At 41.2% G+C, this 26,638-nt stretch overlaps 1 protein-coding gene across 9 annotated transcripts in view; it reads left to right on the plus strand.

The window, feature by feature from the left end:
* Positions 1-532: 532 nt before the first annotated feature.
* Positions 533-26,638, plus strand: part of kif1b (kinesin family member 1B) — a 55,875-nt gene continuing 29,769 nt past the window's right edge. For 2 of the 9 annotated variants that reach the window (XM_041945636.1, XM_041945639.1), the window contains exons 1-16: positions 533-789; positions 2,006-2,159; positions 17,348-17,424; positions 17,534-17,713; positions 18,537-18,605; positions 18,911-19,089; positions 19,798-19,909; positions 20,431-20,508; positions 20,609-20,674; positions 20,854-20,871; positions 21,244-21,319; positions 21,803-21,881; positions 21,991-22,133; positions 22,803-22,844; positions 23,323-23,394; positions 24,649-24,782. In XM_041945636.1, coding sequence (XP_041801570.1) covers positions 2,054-2,159; positions 17,348-17,424; positions 17,534-17,713; positions 18,537-18,605; positions 18,911-19,089; positions 19,798-19,909; positions 20,431-20,508; positions 20,609-20,674; positions 20,854-20,871; positions 21,244-21,319; positions 21,803-21,881; positions 21,991-22,133; positions 22,803-22,844; positions 23,323-23,394; positions 24,649-24,782 — 1,431 coding nt within the window. In that variant the 5' untranslated portion in view covers positions 533-789; positions 2,006-2,053. The remainder of the gene's footprint in view (positions 790-2,005; positions 2,160-17,347; positions 17,425-17,533; positions 17,714-18,536; positions 18,606-18,910; positions 19,090-19,797; positions 19,910-20,430; positions 20,509-20,608; positions 20,675-20,853; positions 20,872-21,243; positions 21,320-21,802; positions 21,882-21,990; positions 22,134-22,802; positions 22,845-23,322; positions 23,395-24,648; positions 24,783-26,638) is intronic. The other 7 variants (XM_041945641.1, XM_041945643.1, XM_041945642.1 and 4 more) reach the window with 5 other exon arrangements.

Here is a 26,638-nt window from a genome sequence, read left to right on the forward strand (position 1 = left end):
CATGGGCTGGTGGCTTGGTTTCTATCACTTTTTCTTGTCTTTTGTTATTTGAGATGTGGTTATTTTGTTTCTTTGTGTGTGTGTGTGGTTTTGTGGTTGTTTGCTATTCAAAATAAGGCTTTTTGCATATATATAAGGTATAAGGGTCTACATTTATGGAACGTATGTGGACATATACTTTTTTTTTAATTTAGAATAGGACTACTGACATTGTGAAGTTCCTTAGCTTAGCAAGCTTTGCGAGGCATATGGGTGTGACATGCTCCCTTTCTCGCTAGACGGCGCTCTTTGCGGTGACCCTGGGTGTTGCGGTGACAGCGTGCGGGGAGCGGTGGGTAGAAATCCTGCAGTGTGGCGTCACGGTAGAAAAAAAAGAGACCCCACCCACTTCCGACTCTGAGGATCACTATTGGCTCTGTGACACATTCGTCACCGAAGTCTCTCCAATTATTGGCCCGTCAGGCTGTCAGTCGGCGTGGCCGAGAGGGAGTTGACGTAATCTCTTCGGTAAATCAAGGCAATCTATCAATTCTTCTTTTCGCTTGTCTGCAGATAGACGTCCGCCTAGTATCTTTACCGGAAAATAAACTCGTGAAGGAGTCACCGGTTGCAACCACACGTCCATCCGGCGGAGGATACCGCTATAATGGGTGTTTTTCGCGAAAGTGGACTTAAGAACAGTTTTCGTGCTCGCGGATTCAGATAAAAAACAACACATCTTGACGCCCGCTAGCTAACGTTAGTTCTCGCCGCTGTCCTATGGTGTTGCCTTGGTGAGAGTCTTCAAACGTGAGTAAAAACGTTGAAATATTATTTTTCTTTATATTGTTAATGCTTGTCGTGCACAAGGTTGAAATAACTGATAAATTCCAGGCAGTTGTTGATGGCTAGTGAGCAGTTGTCTGTATTAGCTAACGTTAGTCAGACGTGCGAGTGCCTGCCAGTGCCTTTGGACCGTTAACCTTACATAGCTGCTCGCTGTAACACTTTTATAACATTATCTCTGTTTAGTTTGCTAAGTATATAATATCGCCCTTTTTTAGTATTTGCATAGCTTAGCGTGTGTCTGTGGTTGGATCGTTGCATCTGTCGGACAGACACCGGAGGTTAGTTAGTTCCGTCTCTTGCCTAAAACTGGAATCACAGCGGTTAACGTTTCATGGTTTAGCGCTAGCTTACACTAAAAAATATGACAGTTTGAAACGTTGCACCGGTTAGGATTTAACGTTAAATTCCACAAACCTTTCCATGTGGAGTAAATCAGGAACAATACGTCGAGTCTGTGCTGCTAAAATAAGCATGCAACTCCTCCCTGCACTACTCCACAACATACAGCCGCGGAGGATTAGCCTACTTCCTAACATCGGTGAATTAGATTTTTAGAAACGGCTTTTTAAGCTCTCTGTGTGCACAGAATGATCACTGTCAGATGGAGCAGACAGGCCCAGCTCCCTGTCCCGCTGTAGCCCTCGCCAAATAGGGTAGATAGAATTTCATGGGCGTATGCTTTTGCAAGTATGGCTGACTGCAAGGACATGGAAAAACATGAGATACTCGGCATATGTAGTCACCGGGCGCGGGACGTATAGCTCTAATGGACTGCACACATATTGTAAAGTTGTCTTTATAAGTGTAATGATATATAGTCTTTGTTTATGCAACCCGTTTATTACATGCACTGTTCATATATTGTATTTGTCAAAATCTGTAATGTGGGCTTATAAATTAAATGCATCACCTTGCATCCTTTATTTGACAGTTAAATGTTTGAGTGGCTGCTGTTTACAAAATATTAAAGCGCTTCAATGGGTTTGGTCGGCCATATTTGTTGTAGGCTGATATGACTTGAAATTGGGAGGGGGAGCACTTTCATTGTGTTTGATTGGCATTTTGTCAGGAGCTTTGCTCTGTTGCATTCGGGCAATTTATCTTTTTTTTTTTTTTCAAACAGGGAAACAAACATAATCTTGCTTAATTTATTTGAACCTTTCTTTGTTTCCTTTAGGAGGGATATACAAGGAATCTTACTGGGAGGCTGTCCTAAACCGCAAACATGTCTGGGGCATCTGTAAAAGTCGCAGTTCGGGTTCGGCCCTTTAATTCCAGGGAGATGAGCAAGGACTCAAAATGTATCATTCAGATGCAAGGCAACACTACAAGTAAGTAGCATACTGGCATGCACACAAGGACACACACACAAAACCAGACACCATGTCTTGAATTTGTACAGGCATGTCTACTAATGGAAGTTTGGAATAGCACACATGCTCCCGCGTGGTCTTCCTTCAGGGGTCTTAGCAGAGAACAGTAGAATGAGCATGCTGAATAGTGGAGGGTTGGGGACAAACAGCCTGAAAGAGAATAAAAGGCTTACAGAGTGAAATTCCTCCTCCTCTGAAGGGGCCTGCATGCCTCTGTGTGAGAAACGCTGAGGTGGATCATACTGGGAGACCCAGGGGTCGCCACACAGCCTGGCCTGCTAATGCCCACAATTCACCAAGGCTTTATAGCACAGTTGGTGTTTTACAATGGATGTGTGTGTTATTTTTTGATTATGTTATCTCTTAGTGTACACAAACAGTTTGTGAAGAGCTTCAGGAGCTGCATAAACTGTTATTGCCAGAAGTGAATCATTTACAAGATGTACTGGTCTTTCTTTTGCTGTAAATTTGGCCAAGAAATTGAATTGAAATGACAGGGTTCAAGCTACTGGCATTAAATGAAAATAAAACTTATTTTTGTATGTTGCAGTGTCAGCAGATTTTTCTGACCTTTGTCAACATATTCTCAGGATCAGGGATTAAGATGAATGTTGAATCAGTGCATTTAATATGCTTTGATTTTGGAGCCTCAGCAGCTTCATGCTTAAGTCTTCTTTGCTTTCACACATGTGCAATGTACTCAAATATTCACTAAAATCAAATTGTATTAGTCTTCAAAATTGTAATGAAAAATGTAATACTTTGAATGAATCATTGCATAGCTTTCCATGAATGTATTGAACTTCTTTATGTAAAACTGTAATTATACCATGCTCCACTGCTGTAATTGTGGTCTCAGTTAGAAAATATGCAAGGACAGACAATAGTAGAGCAGGAAGAGAAGACCTGAATGTGGTTTGTAGTCTTGTGATTCAACCTGCTTACTTGTGACTGTGAGTCATCAGGTTCTGTGAAGTGTTAGCTGCCTCCTTACTCATGACTGCGCTGTATGTCCCATTTCAGCTGGCAGACAAACACAATCTCCCTGACATTAGCATGGAAACATTTAATGACCCACTAACAAGACAGCATGTGATGGCAAAAACCTATTCTTCCAGCAGGCTTTCTTTTTTGCCAGGAGTTTTGTCTGTCAGGCTTATCGGGCTCATTAGGCTAAGCCTTTATGAATCTTCCATAAGATCAAGTGTCCCTACCAGTCATGGCTCACTTGCCCTTTATCTCTCACACTCTACCAAAGAGAAGCTTTGTGTCAAATCCACAATTCTTTTACTCTATATCCTTTGGTTTTCATTATGCCAATGTCACTGTGAGGTGCTGGAGGGTGACTTGTGGTTTGTAGCAGAACTGCAGTGGGATATGCAGTGTTTTTGGGGGTTAGTGAGTGAGTGTGTGAGCAAGGGAGAGGAGGAGGCTGCAGTACTGCCTACTCTACCTCCTATCACATGGGCAGATTGCAGAGCAGAAAGGGAGTCTGGCAGGAGGCCATACTCTCCCTTCATCAGGACTTCATTGCAGATGGTATGCTGAGAATGCTGTCTGATTTGGATGCAGAGAGGCTGAACGGTACCCAGTGGCTGAAACGTGCACAGGTTAATATTTGCAGTTGACATTATTTCACATGCAGTGTGAAAATCTGACATTTCTGTACTTGAGGTTCACTGCATGTCCGCACACAGTCAGCCAGCTTACATTCTTTGTTTGAACAATTTAACAGTGGTTTGTTTTTGAGGCTAAGAGATGGTCAAGGTTCCTTCATCTTATTAACAGATGGGCACACGTATTATGGTTTTTATGATTGCAGTATGTAATGGTCGAATTATTGTAATTATTTGGATTTCATGCAATTTCTCGTTAATTCTATAAAGCATATTTCTATGATTTTGACTAGGTAGTTCTATCCTTCAGAATAATCCACCTATCAATTTTTGAAAATTTCTGTGTCCAATATGTCATACCTTGGCCAAAATAAGGTTCAATACACTGCTTCAAACAGAATCAATAGGGCGTAGTGCTAGCCTAACATAGTGTGTGCAATACCCATCTATTATTTTATGTTGTCCTTGGTGATGTGTAAATGGGAGTGAGAGCTGCCTCACAGAAATGGGATGTTTTATGGAGTTGCTTGGTCAGCTTGTAGGTGTTTGGCAGATGTGTGGATGAGGCCATGACACTCCCCTTATTGTTGTGACTCACTTTAGGGCATGTGTGTCGGTGCATGTGTGTCAACAATACAGAGAAAGAGAGAGCTTGGGGCAAAGACAGGATATGCTGTCTCCCCCCCTCTCTCTCTCTCTCTCTCCCTCTCTCTCTCTCTCTCTCACCATGCATGGAGGGTTGTCAAGGATAGGGTGCAGGCAGAGGGGCAGCAAATTGATTATCCAGTGTGCAGGAAATGTGTCCAAGGCCTCTGCAGGCAGGCTGGAAACAAGTAAAGGCCTCTTTCAGTAGACGCTCTTAAACATACCAGAACTAATGTAATTATAAAGGGGTGACGCGATGGGCTGTTGCATTGGTTAGTGTTGGTGCTCCAAATGTTGAATAACGGCAGGACACCCAAAGCCTGCCTTCATTAGGGCCCTGATGTGTTCTCTGTCTTATTATGTAACCCATGTGTTACGTTCCCCCTCTGTAGTGAGCAGCCACTTATGCATGTATGGCCAAAGATGGTTGTTACATCTTGCACAGTCCACAAAGAGGAGCTGATCCTCTGTTATGTTGGAGCATTACATTGACTTTATTGGAACAACCCTTCATTCAGGTTTGATTTTTCCCATATAGGTCTTATAGTCTTTTCCATTATGGGAGATGTCAAGTGTTAGGAATGTTTTTTGTAATGCCACCAGCCTAGTCCATGTTTTGCAAGAACACAATATCAGCCTCCAAGCTAAGAGTAAACTAACTGAGAAATTGCTAGAACAAATAGAAGGTCAACATATCAATTAAACCTTCACCCTTCAAATACAATTTTGCTGAGTGTCCTCTCAGTATGAGATAAGTGGATGGTGACCTTACAAAAACCCTACAGGGAAGAATCAGCTCAGCCCTAGTGTCAGTCACACATAAGAGGAAATGACAATGAACCCATCTCATATGAATGAAAGGAATCGAGGAAAGAGCTGGCAGGACAAGTGGGGAGTAAGGCAGGGAGCATGATGAGGGATGGTCATCCTGCTGCTGAACCCTGTGCAGACAGGGCCGATTGACCTGATTAGGACCAGTAATCCGTAGGCTTGCCTCAGGTCACCACGCCCTGCTGCTATAATCTCTGTGACCCTTGCAGGTGTCCACATACCTACACACCCACTCAGGGTGATAAATTCCTCATTGCCTCGTGCTCACTTTGTTTTGGAGCAACACGCGTTTGCCCACATGCACTACTTGCAGTACAGACTCACAGATTCCAGTCTGATGTCCTACGGAGTAAGGGAGGATAGGCAGATGTCTGCGTCTGCTCCTGCTGTGTCATGGGACTAAGTCATGCAGCTCAGCCAGTTTTCAATACACCTACCTGTAACAGCTGCGTAACAGAAAGTGACTTGTGCTGCCTTGCAACTTTGCAATGTTTTTAATGTTGAAGTATTCGATCTTTAAAGTCATCGATATTGAGAGCATGCTGAATTTCTGTGAAACATTTTCATAATGATAACCAGCAGGACACAATCATGCTATGAGTCAGAGTATGGGGAACTGTATCTCATGCAGCTGCTGCTGTTATATCTTATGAGGTTGTCTTCTTTGGTGGGTAGTCAAGGCAACAGTGTTCTTCTGCTGCAAAAACATCTTGAAGGAATGAATAAAAGCTTCTCACTTCTCCCTTCTACTTTCCTTTATCATAACATCATGTGCTCAGCTTACTTTGGCTCTTGGTAAAGATGTGTGTCTAGATGAATGAATCTTTATATCAGGTTTTCTCTGATGAAGATCATGTTGTCAGCGTTTCTCAATTATTTAAGTATTCTCTGAAAGTGAGACATATATAAAGCCTGCTTTAAACACATAGTATGTAATGTCTGCTGCTAGGGATCTCTGTCACAATAAAAACAAATGATGTAGCATGATGTAGTGTGGGATCATGGGAGACGGATAATTGTCCTCCATCATGTGTGAGCAGTAGTAGTAAACAATATTGTCGCTAGCTAGCTAGTTCGCCGCCTTCCTTTCTCACACACTGACGTATCATCCGGTGTTTTCCATTGGTACAGAATCCTTTTTAATTAATAATTGTTGTGAAATGAATAAGAAACCACAGCATGCCATTCCATACCAAAGGATGGGCTGAATGCTGGAATGTACTTGATGTGGCAGAGGTCAGAGGGGGAAAGTGATAAATACCCTCTCCTGACCAAGTGCTGACCAAGCCACTTGTGGTTTTCCACAACTTATGTTGACTCTTCGCAACCTGTTTTTGCTTTTGCTCTCAGAGTGTGCCCACATTTAAACATAAGAGTCTTGACACATCTTTGCTTTAGTGCTGCCTCAATTTACTTAAGCGATAACACATCATCCTTTTCTTGGAGAAAAGCTTTTCTAGGTTAACATGTTGTTTGCAACACGTTTTAATGATCTAAAATCAGGGCCATAATGTCTGAAGAAATATACTTTTTGCAGATATCGAAACATCTGGAGACATTAAATATGTTAACGTAATAGTTGACACAGTAATGATGTCACCCTCTGGCTATATAGCTGATGAATTTGTTGGCATTTTTCCCCTATTAACATCATGGAGCCTGTGGGTCAGATGTCTTTGAACAAACTGTGTTAACAGTGATGAAAAGCAGTATTAGCCTCATGATCTCATGAGATTCAGTTTGTCACATGATATGCTCACGTAGAATAAAGTGACCCTCTGTCAGATCTGTGGCCTAAAAGGTTTCTTTGAAAAGGATCTCGTACAGCACGCTAGCTACAGTGATGAATGTGCAGTGGTCTTTTCAGCACTCACCACATGTCAATGACTTGTTTTTTTTCATACACAGCTCAGTTTTGTTTTGTTCCCCACATTATGTTTTAGCTCCCCCTTCATTCCAGCATGTGATTGGGCTAGGAGGAAACCATGGGAGCCTTTTTCAGAAAAGGTGGGATATTAGAGGAGAGGATGGGGATCGGAGCCGACTCGAGAGGGGGAGGGGAAATGTGAACACAGCCACAGCAGCAGCAGAGACAGTGAAAGTCATGCACGAGCACTATTCACGTGTAGGACAGCGTGAGGCAGCATCACATACAGTCGCCCAACTAAGGAGGATGATGGGATTTCAGTCATATTGGGGGAGGCTCTGAAGTGGTATTCATGCAGTTGGGCTAAAACTTCAGAGACAAAGCTATTATATTTGCATCCATCGACGTGCTGTTATTGCCCTGCAGTTTGTGCTTGCACCAGAAAAAATATCTGGTCCATCTTATTTTTTTAATATAATAATACCAATGGCATGAGATCATTTTTGTATATTAATGCTATTTCAGGGGATGTTTTTTGCAGCATAGAACCCTTCAGAAAAACAACTTCACATTGACGCTCACAGGGAGTTCTCCCCAGAGGCCTCTGCTTCAATTAACTTCTGGCATCCAGACCACACAAATCCATTAATGTTAGTAATATTACCAGAGATAAAAGGCCTTCCGCACATATCAAAGTGGAACAACACAATGCTGCATTAGTCTGGTGAAATGCAGTTCAGCCAAATCCTAAAATGTGTCCCAGTTTTACAGCGGCACCCAGTCACCTGGGGGGTTATAGAGATTGTCTAACTATAGGGTCACTAGTGGGGAAATGAGGGATGTAGTCACGTAATATGTTAACTCAAAATTAAATGTCATCAAAACAAAATCAAAAGTTCTAGTTGAAAGATAGATACCTGCAACAGGCACAAATATGGTCGTATAATGCCTTATTTCCTATTACTAATATTTTTATTAGTATTATTATTTCCTCTGCAACCTCTCAGTATGCCCTGGCAACTAAGATCATACTCATTTCACAATTAAAATCATATTGTGCTCACAGCAGCCCACATCCATCACCATTCATCCCTGACTTGGTGATGCAAACAGGGGCTAAGAAGCAGTTAATGGTGTGTTTGTTTCAAAGTTATGGTACTCCTGGCTTGCTCCTCTTACCTACTCTTTGGTTCATTGTCTAAGTTGGGTGAAATGGCTGGTCTTTCCCACATTCAAGAGAGCAAATGTTTTTTTTTTTTTTTTTAGTTTTTGTGCCCTGACCGACACGGCTCTCTTTCCAGACTGTATTGTTTGGTTTCCTCCCACAGTCTTGAGGGCTGAATTCAGAGGCAAACTGGAGAGCTTTGCAGTCCAGGCACGGGTAGCTTGGTGGTGAGCATGATGCTCATTTTGTATTATTCATGAATAAGAAGTCGGGAGGGGTTGGCAGCATATTATTTTTGAAACCTTAATTAATTAGATGAGGGAGCTGACCCCTTGATTCTAGTTGGTTACTGGAATTCTCTGCTCTCATGCTGCTGTTTGAATACTGTGCAGATAATTGAGATCAATGGCATGTACTCATTCACAAATAGGTGCACACACAGACAGTTTCACACGCCATTTCCATCGGCCAAAGAGAAAACGTTGGATAAAAAATATTAGTCATCTGACATAAGCCTGAGGCGTCAGTCAGTGCCTATCCTTCATGTTTTCTGGTTTCACACATGTTAAGTTATGCAGCTTCTTTTTTGTCATTTCTTTCATTTAAAGATCAGTTTTGAACAAAAAGATGTGAGGTTCTCACAGATGTGTGTGCCAGAGTTGTGTTTGTGATGTCATGATGCTTATGTAAAGCCAGAAAGCATTTAAAGCGAGACTTCAGTCTCTGAGTGGAGGCTAGTTGAGGAAATTCAGGTCACTGCTCTGTAAAATGGGTGCCTGTTGTGAGCAGTGAATGTAAGGGGCTCTGTATTTCCCTTGTCTGCACAGCCTGGTCCACACTGTTGTCCCCACTCAACCGTTCTGCTAGGATCACATGGTGATCTGTACCTTGTTTAAACGTGATTCAAGATTTCAAGAAAATTTGCAATGGTTTTAATGAGCAGATTAAGATTATACTGTTGTGCAAATCCAGTGTTTTATAGTTTATTTCTCATTATGGCTTTCATTTCTCTATTCATTTAGGAATTTCCAGTTTAGCCAGCATGGCTGATATTTGGAAACCTTTCTAGGACAAGGCATTCATTTTAATGTAATAGATTATTGTTGTTGGAATCAGCATCTCTCTTGTGGTAGAGAAGTTTTATTTCTGTCCCTGTTATAGGCTAATATTTTATGCCATCAATCCATTATTATAATTATTATCTGTAATGTTGATAACCAAAGTTGAGTTGACAAGAAAATTAATTCCACATTGTGAAACCAGATGTTTAGACATTTCCAAGATATAATCTGTGGAAGGAATGCTTCATCTGTAATCCTTTTTCGGTTTTAGTTTCTTATGCAGTACATGCAGAACCACCTACCCAAACTTCATTGTGACATTGTTGACACATGCAAGTTTGAACTGTCAATACATTAAGTTCTATTTTTAAACTGGAAAGTACCAGACTCATCTAAAGCTGTGGATTTATTACTTTAGCTTTCCATGACACAGGATGTGTTTGGAAGGAACTCTGACCTTTTGAGGCAGCACCTGCAAAGAGCAGAATATCCTCCTTGGACCTGCTCCATGAGAAGCATTGCCTCTTTGAGCTGTGAAAACAGCTGAAAACCCTGACTAAGGATCCTGTATCATTTTGTTAATGTTAACATTGACGTGTGAACAACAAATATGTTAATTAGACAAGATGAGGGATGTGTCCAGATTTTGTTGATATGCATGTAATTTGGTTATTTATTGTTGTTTCAGCTCAGATTTAATACTAGTTCTGTGTGCCTTGCTGGTTTAACCCCCATGTCATCACCTGAGAGTCTGCCTGATATCCCTCTCTCTTTGTTGTAGTTCTGTGTTTGTTTAGCTTCTGAATGGAGTCCTGCTGGCTTAGCATGTTTCCTCTGTCTGGTGGCTTCTAGAAGCCTCTCTTTAGTCTCTGTTATCCTGGACTAACTGAGTCTGCGTGAGCTGCTAATATCAAAAGACACTCACAGCCCCAGCTAGCTATCTGTGTCTGCGGGCTGGGAGCAATGTATGGTTTGGCTACGAATTTGGCGGAAAGGTTGGGCGGCTGAAATCTGTCCATTCCTTCCTGTCACTGACAGTCTGTCGGCATGTGAGGCACTAGCTGCCATCTGCTGCTGTATAAATAGACAGTAGTCAGAGCTGGAACAGCTGGCACATAGGCCAGGACAGCGCCCTTTCCCACTGCTTTGTAGCTAGACTGGCAGCCCCACCTAAAGCCCTTTTAATATATACTGTATAGCTTTTATAAGTTGGGTTTTTTTTTCTTACTTTTTGATATGGAGTTGGTAAAAGTAAACAATACTTAGCAGAAAAATACTGAACAAACCTCAGATTTTCTCGTTATGACACAATGCTCATTTGTGTGTTTCCAAGAGATGGGCATTTCAAGCAAAGATAGTTTTCGATATTCAACCTGTGTTACCTTATTTAGGAGCGGTATCTTTAGGCTAATTAAGCCTGGCTCTTAACTCATAACTTGCCTTAGCAGTCTGGACAGATCTGCTAATGAAGAATGGGTGCAAGACGTGGTGGCATTCGTGCAGAGGAATCTTTATTGTATCAGCAAGCACATGGCCTAATACTACTAGGCTGCAACCTGAGCTTATCTGAACACTTTTATAACTCACTACCTGCACCATGTACTTTATGTTGGCGTAACGTGCAGTTACTCACGAGAGAAATCTACTGCCCACAACACCTGATGAACTACACCACACCCACACAGGTTAAAAACAGGGGGAAATATATTTTTTTAAGACAAGACAATAATTCCAAAAAGTGTTCATTCCTAGTCTTAACATTAACCCATCCCTAGTTAACAAGAAACATTTTTTTTAATTTGGGTAAGGACTCAGATCCTATTACCAAATATATGTGCATAATAAGAATAAATGGCACTGCACTGTCTCTCCAAATGCTCTGAAAAGGAAAAGAAAGAAAAAAACCCTCAAATGTTTCGTGTCTGCAAGGGACTAAATGTAATTGCTGACCAACTAAAAGTAAAAGTTAGCGTTTTTTATTACAGTGCATGCAAACATGTGTACTCTGATTATCTGGCCAAACCAGATTTCTTCAAATAACCTGGTTTCATATATATATATTTTCAGTGCAGTCCAACTGCTTTTATGTGCAGTTTACATTTAGCCGACTTTAGTGGCTTTCCAACAAAAACATTGAAGGTTTGTTTTTTCTAATTGTGGCCTTTACTTTTTCTAAAAAGAAGAAGAGAGTAGAGGCAGTGTGAAAAGGGTCATTGTGATAGAGGGGACTGGGCACATAAAGCCTTGTCATAACAGATTACCTAATGTGTTTTGCAGGCTCTGTTGTCAATTGCAATACCCTGCATTCAGAGCATTGTTCTGGTGTCCTCCTGTGCTTTTTTCCCTCTCCTCTCCCCCAGTAGGAAGAGAAAAATGACGTGATCAGCCTTCTTAGTAGAAACAGAGGATTAGTTTGTAGGACCTCAGTACCTTCCTTTACAGTTAAACCAACTACTCTGATGTAGAGGCTCATCGAATGAAATGACAATGCATCATCTTATCATTAAGAGAAAGTTTGTTGTAGTTTGTTTGTCTGAGTCAATCACTGTGATGTGGACTCTGGTGTGAGGGGTCATATCTCCTGGCGAGACAAGCTTATCTGCCTGCCCAGAAAGTTCCAGGGTTTTTTTGGCAGGAGTACTCAACAGAGGAGTATTGAATTGCTGTGTGGATATTTTTTAATGACAGGCCAAAAGGCATCACCCTGACCAGACGTGAAAGTGCACTGTATCCAAAGGGGTAGTCAAGATACCAAGTTACTGTAGTTTCTGTTGTGGAAATGTTTGTATGTCCTGTGTTGTGGCTGCGACAAGCTCAGCTGTTTGTCGAATGGGCACAGCAGTGCTCAGACACTACTTTTAGCTCTCAGCTTTGAGCTTCATCCAGTGACAACTCTGTCACCTGTGCTGCAGCCCCGGCAACCAAGCCATCACACACACTCTCTTCCAAAGACACTCAATACAACATGCAGAGCATTTCTGTGGCTACATCACAGTGTGCCCCACTCAGTCGTTATGCTCTCTATTTAAGACTGAACAACCATATTAGCAATACTGTAGCACAGCTTAAACCATCGCTCATGTCAGCAGCTGCTTTGCTTCACCACTCATGCACAAACTGTGACACAGGTGTGCATTTGTAATGTTGCATGGAGATACACAGTATTAGAGCTGTGACCGTATTGATTTCTCTCTGTATGTGGTGATGGGACAGGGCCAAAGGTTAGGTGGCTTGTATATACAGTATATACAAGTATATACAGTATACACTGTATATATTTCTTATACAACACCACACATATGGACTGCCTGCGACATAACCTCCCATGAGCAACTGTGGTCAGTACCTATGATGCTTTCCATGCAACAGGAACCACATGTTAAAATGTGCCATTTGCCTTTATCAGTTGTAGCCCTAATCTAAGTCTATTTAGGTGTCAGGCCTTCATAGAGTGGCAGAACTAGGTGAACAACATTCAGAGTTGCCTGTTCTCTCTTCACCATACAGCACCTGCTCTTGTTGGGTGATCACATTATTTTTGAAATCAATCATATCACATCATTGTATTCAGTGTCATTCGCGAACTTGCCCGAGAATCCTCATGTATTTAGGTTTTCTTCAGTATGAAAGTGATCCAGTTATAGTTGTCTGTACATGCATGAGTATATTCTCAACTGGAGCTGTTCATAGGTAATTCAGAACAGTTTTAATGGTGCCAAATTGCCAAAATGTAAACAATTATAGGCTAACAAAAAAAGAAAAATCGGGCTCAAAGTTAGTTCCTGTTGACATCCATGGAAACACATTACACAGAGAAGGTGTTGAGGAGATGCCTCAAATCTAATCACAGAATAACAGAATAAAAAAAAGTGATGGTAAATTATATTCTGTTTAAATAGTTTTCCATTAATTCCGTATGTAATGAGTGTTCATCGTTAGGCCTGTTTGATGCTGCTGCTGTAACCAACACTTCTGTTTTGTGAAAAAGGACAGTTTGTAATCCTGTGAGTGAATTAAATGTTGTGCATAAAATAGTGAAATAATATTCTTCAGAAGTGAACAGTTGCATCACACCGCTGCCTATATGCTCACACACCCCAGGGATGCTATTAAAATTCCTCACTCTTGCTAAAAGAAGCACACATGGTAATTACAGCTCTGCACAGATATTATTTCTCTGAATGCCTGAGGTTCCGTAGCAGCTCATTCATTTGTTTTTCTTTTGTAATTTACATATACGTTTATTTAATGACCTTATCTCCCTCCTGTGATCTCGGACAAGCATCGATAGCTCAAGCTAACAGCAGGCGGGTCCTCAGAGGGTTACTGGAAGAGAGGCAGATGTGTTTATCCATTTTAGACCCTGCTTGTCTGCTAGTCTCAGGTGAATGAGGCTAGCTTTTAGTCCCCATCTGGTGCTCAGAGACCTCCTAACAACCCAATTACTGAGGGGTCTCTTTGCTTTCTTGGCTGGATTATCGGCCCAACGTTGAACACTGGAGCACAAAATGTCTGCCGGCTACAACCAGCTGAGAGATGTTCTTGAGATAGCAGGATGTGGTTAGTTAACTGTATCCCCCCTGCCCTCCTGTGGAGTGCCATCAACCTACCAGCCCCCTATTCTGTGGAACAGGATCTGAAAATGCAGAGCTATGGCAGAGCTTTGGACAAATAAAGATTTGAACTGCCCTCATATGCCACCCAGTAGCTTGTGCCTGTTGGTTGCACATGGAGCTCTGACTGAATTCCTCTGTCTTGAGTGAATCTTGGCTCCTACATAGTCTCCTCCATAGATTTACATGTCATCTGTTTATGTAATGGAAATTTTGTATTATTTGATGTCATCTATGTTTCTCTTCTACTGATAATAATATACTTTATACCTTATACCTGTGGACCTTCAGCTTCATGTTGCCTGGTACACTGCCAATCAATACCTTCTTTCTGTCATCAAAAGTATGTGCTTTAGTGCCCAAAAGGTTTGTTAAATGATAAAACACTTTTCTTTTGTACTTCATTAGATTACTCCTGTTATTAAATGTTCAGTTTACAAAGTCTTTAACAGTTTTTTGTGTAGTAAGGTTGTTTCTGGTATTGCTTTTAGAGTCTGGCATGATAAGTAGCTTAACGTCTTAGTTACAAATCCTAAAGATTTTCTCACCATGCTTTCTGCATTCTGAAATCATTGTTTGGTAAATGACTGCAATTGACCATAAACCTGCTATTTCAGCAATTCTATATAATTTCTACAGAGCAGTACTAGGGAATGCTTGAGGTGAGAGAAAACAGAACTCAATGTGCCGCATCCTCCCCTTCTGTGCCAAGTTGAGGTTGTTATGGCAACCAGAATCTGGTCCTATACCTGTTGCCATGGTTGAGGAAGACAGGGTGATGACGTTTATTAGGCAGCAGAATGCGTCTGCCATTTTAAGTGCCGGATGTGACTCTGGTGGGAATATTTACTATAAATGGAAAGCAGAGGAGTTCCTCGTTGACATGTTAATGTGTGACTATTTCTATACACCTATACATCAGTGCTCGCATAGATTCTGTTTGTAAGTGTGATGCACAGGTGCAAGTGTAAAAAAAATAAGCTGAGTGACTGATATTCAGCTGAACTAGAGTAGGTGAGTCATGCTAGCAGATACAGGGCACTCCTGTCTCATTTAATTAACCTCAGATAGCGAGGATAAATTTCACCTCATCTGCCTCACTCTTCATATTTAGATACACCAGATTTCTGTGATGATACAGCAGTTGGATATACCCTGAAAAGCAATTTGCTGTTGCTTTCAACACGAAGTACAGGTAACTAGTAATTAGACTACACATGTGACTATTGCCAGCTTTTATGGAGTCTTGCATGAGAGACCCACTCTTATGACGCACTGACAGGACCAAACGGGTGATGCAGCTATCTGTTCTGAGAGCAAGGGAGTGGGCAACTGAATGAGACGTTCATGCCACATCATGAGCATGATTCACCTCTAGGATTTTAGCAGTCTCCCACTAGCTGCTACCATGCTGTGCTGTGCTTCGATACATTTTTACATCACGACATCCTCCCTTGTCTCTGATGAGAGCCAAAGCGGTGACAGACTCAGGAGATAAAAAAGCTCACATCATTTCTTCTCTTGCTAGAACACAGCTGTGATTCGCAGTAAAGCTAGTTTGTCACCGTCAGTCCGTTGGCCTGTCACGGGCATCCCACTGTCTGAATGCCCCACACATGGCACTGTCTCATCATCTTTCTGTTTTTACTTCTAAGTTGCCTCGTTAACACTGAATTTGGCTGACACTTAATGACTCTGAATTAGGCTGCCCCTTCATTAATAGCCACTGTAGATTGTTCCAGGAAAGGGTAATAGGGGCACTGGTAACCTAAATCCCCCTTCGTTTCTTCATACCCCGGCTCCAATTTCCCTTTGGAGGCAGGTCAAAGGTGAAATTTGGCTTTATTTAGCCACCTGTCTTGCTATATCCTCTTCCAGTGCCCAATATGGAAGCTGCTGCTCCGCCTGTGCACCTTAACCTGTTTGAAGATTGTAGGGGATAAAAACAAATGCATTGTTTTTATCTGTGCTAGGTTGTAGCTACCTGAGTTTCAGTGCAATGGCAGCTGCTATGATCATCACATATTTAGCATGAGGCAGTTAGTGTTCTGGTTTCTGAGGACACGCTGTGCTTTTCTGTCAGCATGTGACCTGTGGAGGGCGATATGCAATCCCTGTCTCTCCACATCCTCTGCATTATTGATAAGTGCGCTGCAATCCTCTGAACACATACGGCACTCTGCCTGGGACATCTTGATGCAAAAGCCTCTCAAGCACCCTCGTGTCAAGGAGCTAGACCTGGCTTTAATTTGCCCATTAGCACAGAATTTGCATGAAACGAGGCTAATTACTGCTTTGTGGCTCACACTGGAGATTTGCTTGGAAAGAGTGAAAATGCTTTAAATATACAGATTGTATTGTACTTAGTAAGACACACAGTTTTTCCCTTGTGTCCTGCCTTTGGCTTCTATTGTTGATCTGTTTGGCTTGTTGCTAGGCTCTTGAGCACACCCGTTACTTAGGGTCTCTCAAACCCTTTTTTCACTAGCCTCTTTGTGACTTCCTCCTCTTCTCTGCCGACCCCCTCCCCCCCTTCTGACGATGGAGGTATATGTTTGTCTGTGTAGCCTGAGCCAGCTCTCTGCATTGGTCCTGACACAAGGAAGCTTTAGTCAATAAAAGTGCAGTTTGTCTAAGAGAGGGAGTTGAGAAACAACTGGGTTACAGATCACTACAGATATCCTACAGTAAATTTTTAGTCTTCTCCTCTCTCTCCGTCACATATCCAATGCACAGTGTGGAAAGCTTGAATACTAGTCTCTGGAGTACCAGCAAGCATGGTTGAGAGGGATGGCATGCCAGGCATGGCTGCAGATTCTTTTTCATTAAGAAATGTCTCTGTGGTCATAAGGAAAGGCTGGGTAGCATGGAAATGTTGTGTCATCATGCCTTTTGCAGATACAGCAGGTGAAGGAGGTATAGTGGGAGTAGGCTATATGTGTTATTATTTAAACTCTGTGTTGTGTGTCTTTTTTGCACTGTTACCAATGCATATGATGAAATAAGAGTCTGATTAAAGATGGTGTGTTTGGGAAAAAAAACTTAACACATCAGTTGCAATTCTCAAAAAAGGCAATGGCCCATGATCAGTCACTGGTTCATGTGACTTTCAATTCCAAAAATATCACCATTAGTGTTCTGATTGAGGAACAGGATATTTGGAGACTCACTATTTGCCAGCCAGGATCAAAATAAATATTATATTAATAGGGTTCATTTAATGTGTTTTTTGAGGAGGACCAAAAGAAATACACAATAATCAGGGAGGGGAGTTTGGTTGGGTGTTACTGATGTTTAAGTAACAATGATGTTATCAACCACATTACTAATTTTGTTCTTCTCTCATAGCTATTACCAACCCCAAAGCCCCAAAGGAACCAGCAAAGACCTTCAGTTTTGATTACTCCTACTGGTCACACACTACGGTGAGTTTGAACATTTTTTCTCTATTCCATAGTCCAGTGCATTGACCAATGAGAAGGGACATTTTACATATATGTGTTTATATAAGTAGTTTCTCTGTCTTTCCCACAGCCGGAAGACCCCAGCTTTGCGTCACAGAACCTTGTATACAATGATATTGGCAAGGAAATGCTGGCACATGCTTTTGAGGGCTACAACGTCTGCATCTTTGCTTATGGCCAGACAGGAGCTGGCAAATCCTATACTATGATGGGCAAGCAGGAGGAGGGCCAGGAAGGAATCATTCCTATGGTTTGTTCTACAATGCACATTTCTGGTTTTGCTTGATAGTGATAGCAGATATTAACAGAGACTTTGCCCACTGTCTAATGCAACCTCTTCATTTAGATCACTGAATACTTAAACAACCTCTTATTGATGCTCTTGGTCACTTTCTATGATATGAGAGCAGTGTCTACCAGGACTTCAGTTATTCCCTTCTGTTATAATTCTAAAACAAATTGATCCACCTCTGAAATGCTGCGACATTGGCCAGATTAAAATATGACAGTCATTGATTTGTTGTACAACTGACTATTGATTTTTTTTTTATGACCCACCTCTAATTGAGACCATGTTTGTCTGATAGACACTATAATGGCATTAGTAAGTAGAGTGTGACTCACATCTGGGTCCATAGGTGTCCCCCAAGGTTTGTTAGTTGGTCCCCTCCCCTTTATCCAAAATCATTTCCTTTCATCATATTCTTCTAATGTAATTGTCTTCTTTTTATCCTCAATGCTGATGACACTAAAGTATATATTCATTTCTACATTTGTACACAGCTAAGGTTCCATACAAATGAAAAGGGCAATACCTCATCTAAAACACTTTCAAACCTGTCTTGTCAGATATTTTTTATGATGTTGTAATTAAGTGTTAAGTCTTCTATGCTGGTGCTCTCTAGATTTTACAGTCTGATATTTTATTGCTTAATGATTTACTATACTGCATGTACAAATACATTGTTAGTATTTTGTTTGCTGTTGGTTAAATCTCCCTCCTCTTCATCCTCCCTTTCACCCCTCCACATGCTGTTAATTTGTACTAAACCACTTCTTTCCCTGCCTCTCAGCTCTGTGAAGATCTGTTTGAGAAAATCAATGAGGACAGTAACAAAGAGGAGCTCTCCTATTCAGTAGAGGTGAGTCTCGGACTGCTTTGACACCTGTAATCCCTGCCCTCAGCCCCTGCCTCTGACTCTTGTGTTGGCTTGTCCTCAGTGAGCCATTCCTAGCCTTGTCGTACTCCTAACAGTATATCTGATAATAATCAGATATCAGTCACACTTTGGCTGAACCTTCCAAAAAACTATACAGTGTATGTGTATGTGTGTGTTTGTGTGTGTATATGATGCAAAACATACTGTAACATACCCAAATTGTTTAGAGTATAGATGTTGCTTTGGGCCACCTGAACTGATAATGTTACTTTTACAACTGTTTCTAGGTCAGTTACATGGAGATCTACTGTGAGAGGGTGCGAGATCTGCTCAACCCTAAGAACAAAGGGAACCTGCGAGTGCGAGAACACCCGCTAATGGGCCCCTATGTGGAGGACCTGTCCAAGTTAGCTGTCACCTCCTACACAGACATCGCTGATCTAATGGATGCAGGCAACAAGGCCAGGTGAGCCAAGCCCTGGGATCATGCTGAGATCATGAGAAAGACGTGGGAAAAATAGATGTGGTGATAGCTGAGATGATGTGATAACCCACTTCCTCAGAAGAATGCTGACAAGATAGCACTAATTTCGAATCAGGAAATAGTCTTATGGCACAGATGTTTCTAGCTTGATCGTCAGTTTTGATCAAGGAATAGCTAGTTATAGCTAGTACAACAGAACCCTTGTAATAAAACAGCAAATCCAGCTTGAACTGTAACTTGCAGGTAGCAAAATTTCTCACTGAAATTAGTGCATGTGATGCATGTGTGTGTGTCTTGGTTGTATTGTGTGAATATGTGTGTCACAAGAGCTCCTGTGGGGAGGAGTGAACCCTGCCTTAATCTTCCCATGCTGACTCAGAGGGCTTATTTCTAGAACATGGCGTGAACAGCCCATATCTCTCCTGTGGCCGTCCCTCTGAGTGAGCTTTGTGTATTTGTGATTGGGGTCCTCATAGTATTATCCACCTATGCTGCACAAAGTAATCCCTGAGACTCAACTCTAATAAGCATAAACCCAGTGATGATAGCTCCAGTAATAGCCAAGACCATTCATTTAGAATATGTAATACTGAATAATTTCAAAAGAAAAAATGATTAGTGCTCAGAAGGATGTGTTACATCCATATCGTTTTGTATTTCCTAACTATGCCTGTATGTGCTAACCTACAGAACTGTGGCTGCCACCAACATGAACGAGACCAGCAGCAGGTCCCATGCTGTTTTCACTATCGTCTTCACACAGAGGAAGCATGACAGCGAAACAGACCTCTCCACAGAAAAGGTCAGAGGAGACAAGAAAGACAGCAGCCTTCACATTCTTAAATCTTAAAGGATTCACACTTGTTTAAGGCTTAGAATTGACTCTGCTCTCATGCTGTTAGTACATTTCTTTATAGTGGTTTTACTTACTTCTTTAGCTTCTTTGATTTTGCCTAAGATGTCTCCCAAGGTCCTCTTAGTTGGTGGTGATCGGCGAGGGAAAAGAACCATTTTAGATTTGACTTTTAGCATTTCCTCTGACTGCAGAGAGACAGAGACCACAGTGTTATTGTAAACACAATGCCTATTGTATTTAGCCACTCTATCAGATTTTACTGCCTAGCTGCTTCTCACAGTAATGTCCGAATGTTAAGAATGGTTTACTTACACATTTTTCAACTATTTGAAACGCATTTGAAAACATCTTGAACTTTGTATTCAGTAGCCAGTGATAATATTGTCATTGTTTCTCAGTTTGTTATCATCCAAATGTAAATTATTCATAAGCTCATTGCATCTATAATGTATTTACTCCCTCCTCAGGTCAGTAAAATTAGTCTGGTAGACTTGGCAGGGAGTGAACGAGCAGATTCCACTGGGGCCAAAGGTACCAGGCTAAAGGTAAGACTCCCATCATCTCAAACACACAGAATTAGCAAGCTGTTGAAGAGTACAACTGTGATGGCTCTTGAATAATGTTTTCTTTAATGTATGGTTGCAGGAGGGAGCAAACATCAACAAATCTCTCACCACGTTAGGAAAGGTTATCTCTGCCTTAGCTGAAGTGGTAAGTGGTTTATGTCTGTTTCTATTTATTTCTTTATTGCCTCTCCTCTTCAGCCTTTTCTCTTACCCTCGACAACTTGACCCTGTCTTCTCAAGGAATTGATGTTTGTGGCCTGGCATGCTGTAATGTCTGCCCTTCTGTTTTTTCTTCTCTTGTCCTTGTAATGCCTGCTTACACAGGATAACTGTACCAGCAAGGTAAACCCTTTGACAGCTCAACCACTAACCTCTGATTCTCCCCATGAGGCAGATTTGACAACCTTTTGCCATGTGCAGTGTTGACGTTGCTCCACAGTCCTCCGTCACCACCATTTTTATCACCTGAGTGATGGTGTTTTAGGCACCAGGCACAGTAAAACCCACAATCCTTGCACCAGTGCAAAAGTTAATCGAATCAGGCCTGTACTCATTTTACCTGACCTGCTGTCCGTTACATGTGAGGTGTTTGTTATGGTACATCATAATATTGTTCAGTCTTAATTGCCATCCCTAATTTTCAGTGTTTAAACAGAAAGCGTTACATCAGCTGTTTTCTTTTCTACTTGCCAAATGAATGTTTGTTTACTACAGAGCAAGAAGAAGAAGAAGACTGACTTCATCCCCTACAGAGACTCTGTTCTGACATGGTTGCTGAGGGAGAACCTTGGTATGAACTTTTATGTCACCCAATGAATATCCTTAACTGGTGGAATATGGTGGAACTTTTGTCTGTAAACTGGGTAGCAGAGTCGCTATTTCTTACTGCAGGAAAACTGTAGCCATCTGTATCCTGTAAAATAAAGTGAGGGTAAAGAAATGACTGGAGCTAGTGTACATTACTCTCGATCCGATTTAAGAAGAACACTATCAGCAGACTATTTCAGCCGAACTAGACAAGCACACCCATCTTCTTAGTTCAGACATGTATGGAGGATAAGTATACAGTGTGTCTTTGATTTCAGCTGACACATCTGACACATGTAGTGCATAGCAATTAAGTCTGATGAGATTTAAGTCTTGTATTATTTTAATTAGTATTCAGCACTCATTTTTGCTTTAATAGTGTTTAGTTCCAAGCTTTTTTTAAAGGACATTTTAAGGTACCCACATTGCCACATAATTGACCTCTTTACGAATCTTTTGTTATCAGGTGGAAACTCAAGAACAGCCATGGTAGCTGCCCTGAGTCCTGCAGACATCAACTATGATGAAACTCTCAGCACACTCCGGTAAGATTTCCGTCCAGGACGTAGATAATAATTAGCAAAATAATTCCAGCAAGATCTTTGAATTTGATCCTTAATTATGAGTTAAGTTTATCACCATTATGCTTTTTAGCTACGCTGACCGAGCTAAGAACATCAAATGCAATGCTGTTATCAATGAGGATCCCAACAATAAGCTGGTGCGTGACCTGAAGGATGAAGTGGCTCGACTGAAGGAACTGCTCCGTGCCCAGGGCCTGGGAGACATCCTCGACAGTGAGTTTTATGCTGTCACAGTAGGCCATGTCTGCAGCCACGCAGCATTTACCTTCTTTCTCAGGGAACAACATCCTGGCAGCATCTTCTTACTGCTTCACTGTCTCATTACTTTCAACCATCCAACTATGTTGCCATTGCAGTGCTTGTACCAGTGCCTAGTACAAAACTAAAAAGACTTAAACAGCTTTTAGAAACCTATTTGCTAAGATATTGGTTTATTATGGCTCATTAAAAATAGTATAAGTGCATTTTTGTAATGTGTATGATATGTACTACAGAACATAATGCAATATATTATAAATATGTATGGTCCCATGTGGCTTATTGTGACTGACAACACAAATGGTAGTCTAAAGCCACATTGAACTATCACACTTTATTTGCTGCACACAAGAGTAATGGCTCATAGTCAAGTCAATTAGAGACATAATACGCCCATTAATAACTTCTAAAATCTGAACTGATTAATAACCTGACTCCCTGCTAATGCCTGCTTAAATCATGCTTAATGACATGGCACTTAACAAGTCATTCCATGGCATTTCTTCTCATCCTCATCCTCATTGTCATTCTCAATCAGCTCACTAAGAAATGTCTGTAACCTTTTCCTCCCATTCTACTGGTGCTGACCACTGACCCTTTTCATCTCTTCCTGCTTCCCCTCAGTTGATCCTATGGGGGATGATTGCCCAGGAAGTGGAATCAAATGTGTGTATATGTGTGGTAGTCGTGAATTATCTTATCACTAATTGCCCTATTAATAATGGCTAACATTGCTTATGCCCCATTACCTTTTATATTAAATCTGCTACTGGCTTTGCATGTAAATGCTGAAAAAGCTAAAGCTTTCTAGAAGGCAACTCAGAAATGCAGGTTTGCTGATCTGGCGAGGGTTAGCATGCCATCAGGTTAGCATGCTTTGCGCTTGTGCTTCTGTTATTTTTCAGAATGATGGGGGTGAGGCAGTTATTTGCAGGCTCAAATCCAACTGTATCACAAGTTTCTAGAGGATTATCCCTTTTTAGAATACTACCCTTAGAATAGCTCATCTGTCCCCCCCACCCCCCGCACACCCACATCATTTTCTTGCCATGTCAGTCTTTGACTCACGTTCTCAAGCTTCTTTTCTTGACAGTGGTTTTTCTGCTTTTTTATTTTGTTTTCTTTTACTAACCACCGGCTGCAGGTGACAGTGCTCAAAGCTTTAGAATGGCACTTCTCAGTTCCCAAACTGAGGCTCAGAGCTTCAGAAGGAAAGGTGCACGATTTTAAATTGCTAAGTATTGGCTATTTAGAGTAGTGACTACTTGCCAGATGTGTATGTATACAGAATTAACTAACTACATGTGTTACAGTTGTTTGTAATGAGTAGTTAGTGTGCCCTCTGCTGTATTCTCAAAAATCCCTAATACCTCTTCCCTCCTGCCCTTTTGCACTAATAGTCAGTGTAAATGTTGCTGTACCCAATGTGTAGGCTAAAAGCATACATTTTGTTATGTCACCACCTGCTAGTAAAGTTGGGTCTCGATGCATTCCCTATTTGTCTGGAATATGAAAAACCTATATTACCAGTGTCAACTGCATACATTTTATCTCCAAAATGTCTGCACTTCCCAAATCATTTGAACTCTACTTTTATTGGTTTTGTTTTTATTTTGTGCTTAGATGTCACAGTCTGTTACCTCAGAGGTCCTTGAAGCCATTATATTGACATTGACTGCCTAACCGTTAGCAGGGCTGCATTGGCTTTGGTGTGCGTGTGCGTGCGTGTGTGAGAGAGCACGTGCGTGTGCGTGCAGTGAATCAAACTACTCAACTGCAGGCTGAACTTTAGCAGCATGTGTCAATGACTCTCATCTGTCCTCCCTCTGGGCCCTCTTGCAGTCTCCATCTCCCTTCCATCCTGTAGTTGATACGCTGATAGCAGTTTTCACACAGTGTGTTCTCATTCACATTAAGAGTTTAGGACAAAAGCAACAAAGTGACACCACCCTATTCCTCAGAATTGTACATACTAGAAATTAAGTTATCAGAGTTAATTGCCCTACACTGTAATTCTGGCCTACGTAAAAAAAACCCACTGGAAACTCTCTCAATAGAGTACAAGCTGAAATTTAATGAATTTTTTGTGGGAGTTGAAGAGCTGGTGCAAGCATTAAACTACCTGGAGTGAAAACTGCTGCTCTCTGTAGCTGACCATTATGCTGGGTGTTTGTCTTAACCCTTTGACTTACAACATGTCTCTTACATTGGTCTTCCCTCCCCTTTGTCCTCTGTCTTTCCCCATCTCTGTCTCTCCTTTCTCTTTCCTCCTATTTGGCATTTGGTTCCTTCATTTTATGTGGTTTATTCCCTCTATCCTGTCCTGGGCCTATCCCTCCTCTCTCTACGTTGTGCTCTTTTTCTCTCTCCCTCTTTCCTGCTGTTGGCTCAGACCTCAAAGACATTCAGAACAATAAGCATAGATACTTGATAGCCTCAGAGAACCAACGCCCTGGCCATTTCTCCACAGCCCCTATTGGTTCCCTGACAGCCTCTCCATCCTCTGGCTCACTGTGCAGCCAGGTGGGCCTTCAGTCGGTCACCAGCATCCAGGAGCGTATCATGTCCACGCCTGGAGGAGAGGAGGCTATCGAAAGACTCAAGGTAAAAGTTGGCCTGTATAGACTTCTGCAGTCACGGCCCCCAACCCTCCTTACTTGTATTTCTGACCTGAGTCCTATTTTTATTCACTGGAGGTGAAAAACTAGTGCTCTTAGTTTTTTCTTTCTGCTATTCAAACATGCCCTCGGTAGAGCTAAACATTGGCCAATGTTGTGCGTGTGGGGCAACAGGCTGCCTTGTAAATGTTTATGCAAAGTATGTGTTAAATGACAATTTCCATAAAATCTGTGTTTATCAATATCTCATTTTTTGGAAGTAACCAGATTTACCTTGTTGTACTTTTTGTTGGATATTACAGTAATAACACAAGCATACCATAATGTTATGTTATCAAAATATATTAGTTATTGTCGCATTCACTCATGAGTCTCATATAGACCAGAACTGTAATCAGACACACAAAGTACCCTTAAACAAAAGCACTGGACATTTAACTAACTCTAAAGTAAACCCATCTTCAGCAGTTTCCTAAATCAATCTTTTCTTAAATCTAACCAGTTAGGTTTGCTACCTAAATCAAATCAAACTGTGACAGTTTCACGACATTAACCATGTGCTAGAATGACTTGCTGGCAGGAATTCTTGTGTGTCACACATGAGATGTCACGCCAGGGACTGTGACAAAGCAGCGTTGGTGTTTCATGACCAAGGATGAGAACGTGTTGGTTTAGACCCGGTATTACTGCAAAGCTGCAGAGAAAGATTAGGCTACACTATTGTATTTTTATATGTATTTTTAATTATGTGCCAGTGGTGGCAACGTGCTACTGTTTCTGACTCGTGTGATCCAATGTCCAATAATTGTGGAGCGTCATTATGTCCAGAAGACCAAATTTATTGAAAAAAAAAAAATTCTAAAATTCACAATTTGTTCTTGTTTATTTGAGAGCTGCTAATTCTCTGAAGAATTACAAACACGGTGTGATGAATCAGGTCTCTTTTACTTCATGCAGCATGGAGAGAAGACTAGTCCAAAGTGTTTTCTGCCGAACTTTCACCTTATATAGTGACAGAACAAAGGAAACAAACACGTTGCTAGACTCATAAAATGCAAATGACAAGATTGAACAGTCCTCAATCAAGCATCTGTTCGGTGTTAACCAAATGACCCTCTTATAGGTATTATCTGTCAGTTGGCCTTTAGTGACCCTCACCTAACGATCTAACAACTGTGGTAGAGAGAACCTTAAAAGAGTCTAGAAAGAGTTAATCTCCCACAATATTTTGCTTCATTCCATGTTTGTTGATGTTTAGCCTTTCAAAAAACACTTTGCTCTACTACTTGTTGCACACAAAGGGAGGCAGTGTAGCAGCAATAAACCCAAGGATGCAATTATTATTTCATCATTTCATACCTTTATTGGATTAGCCTGCTGTCTACATGTATTTATGTTGACGAAACTGATGAGCTATAGTCATTAAAGGAAGTTGATTTAATAATAATACTCATTTAATCCCGTACATCACTTTATTAAAATTAAGAATTCTGTTCGTTAGAAAACCTCATAAGAAGCCTTGAATGTGTAAAATGACATTCGGAACAGCCCTGGTAAGTGTAGAAGGTGCATCCGTCCAAAACGCTGAAATATCTGTGAATAGATTGGTAAACATTGTTTAAAAAAAAAAAAAAATCTTATCAATTTGCAACCAAAGCCAAACATCACACACAGTATAATATTTGTTCAGTAATTTATAAGTTCATTTCATATCCAGATAGCTGTTGTTTAATTTTAGGCCACACATAGCCTTTAATCAAAAGACGTCAGCCCATCAGACCTCATGTGGCCTCTGAGCTTTATATCTCTCACGATCACAGTAGACCTTTCACTCAGTTGATA

Source organism: Chelmon rostratus, chromosome 10 (assembly GCF_017976325.1).
Source record: "Chelmon rostratus isolate fCheRos1 chromosome 10, fCheRos1.pri, whole genome shotgun sequence".
Classification (NCBI taxonomy): Eukaryota; Metazoa; Chordata; class Actinopteri; order Chaetodontiformes; family Chaetodontidae; genus Chelmon; species Chelmon rostratus.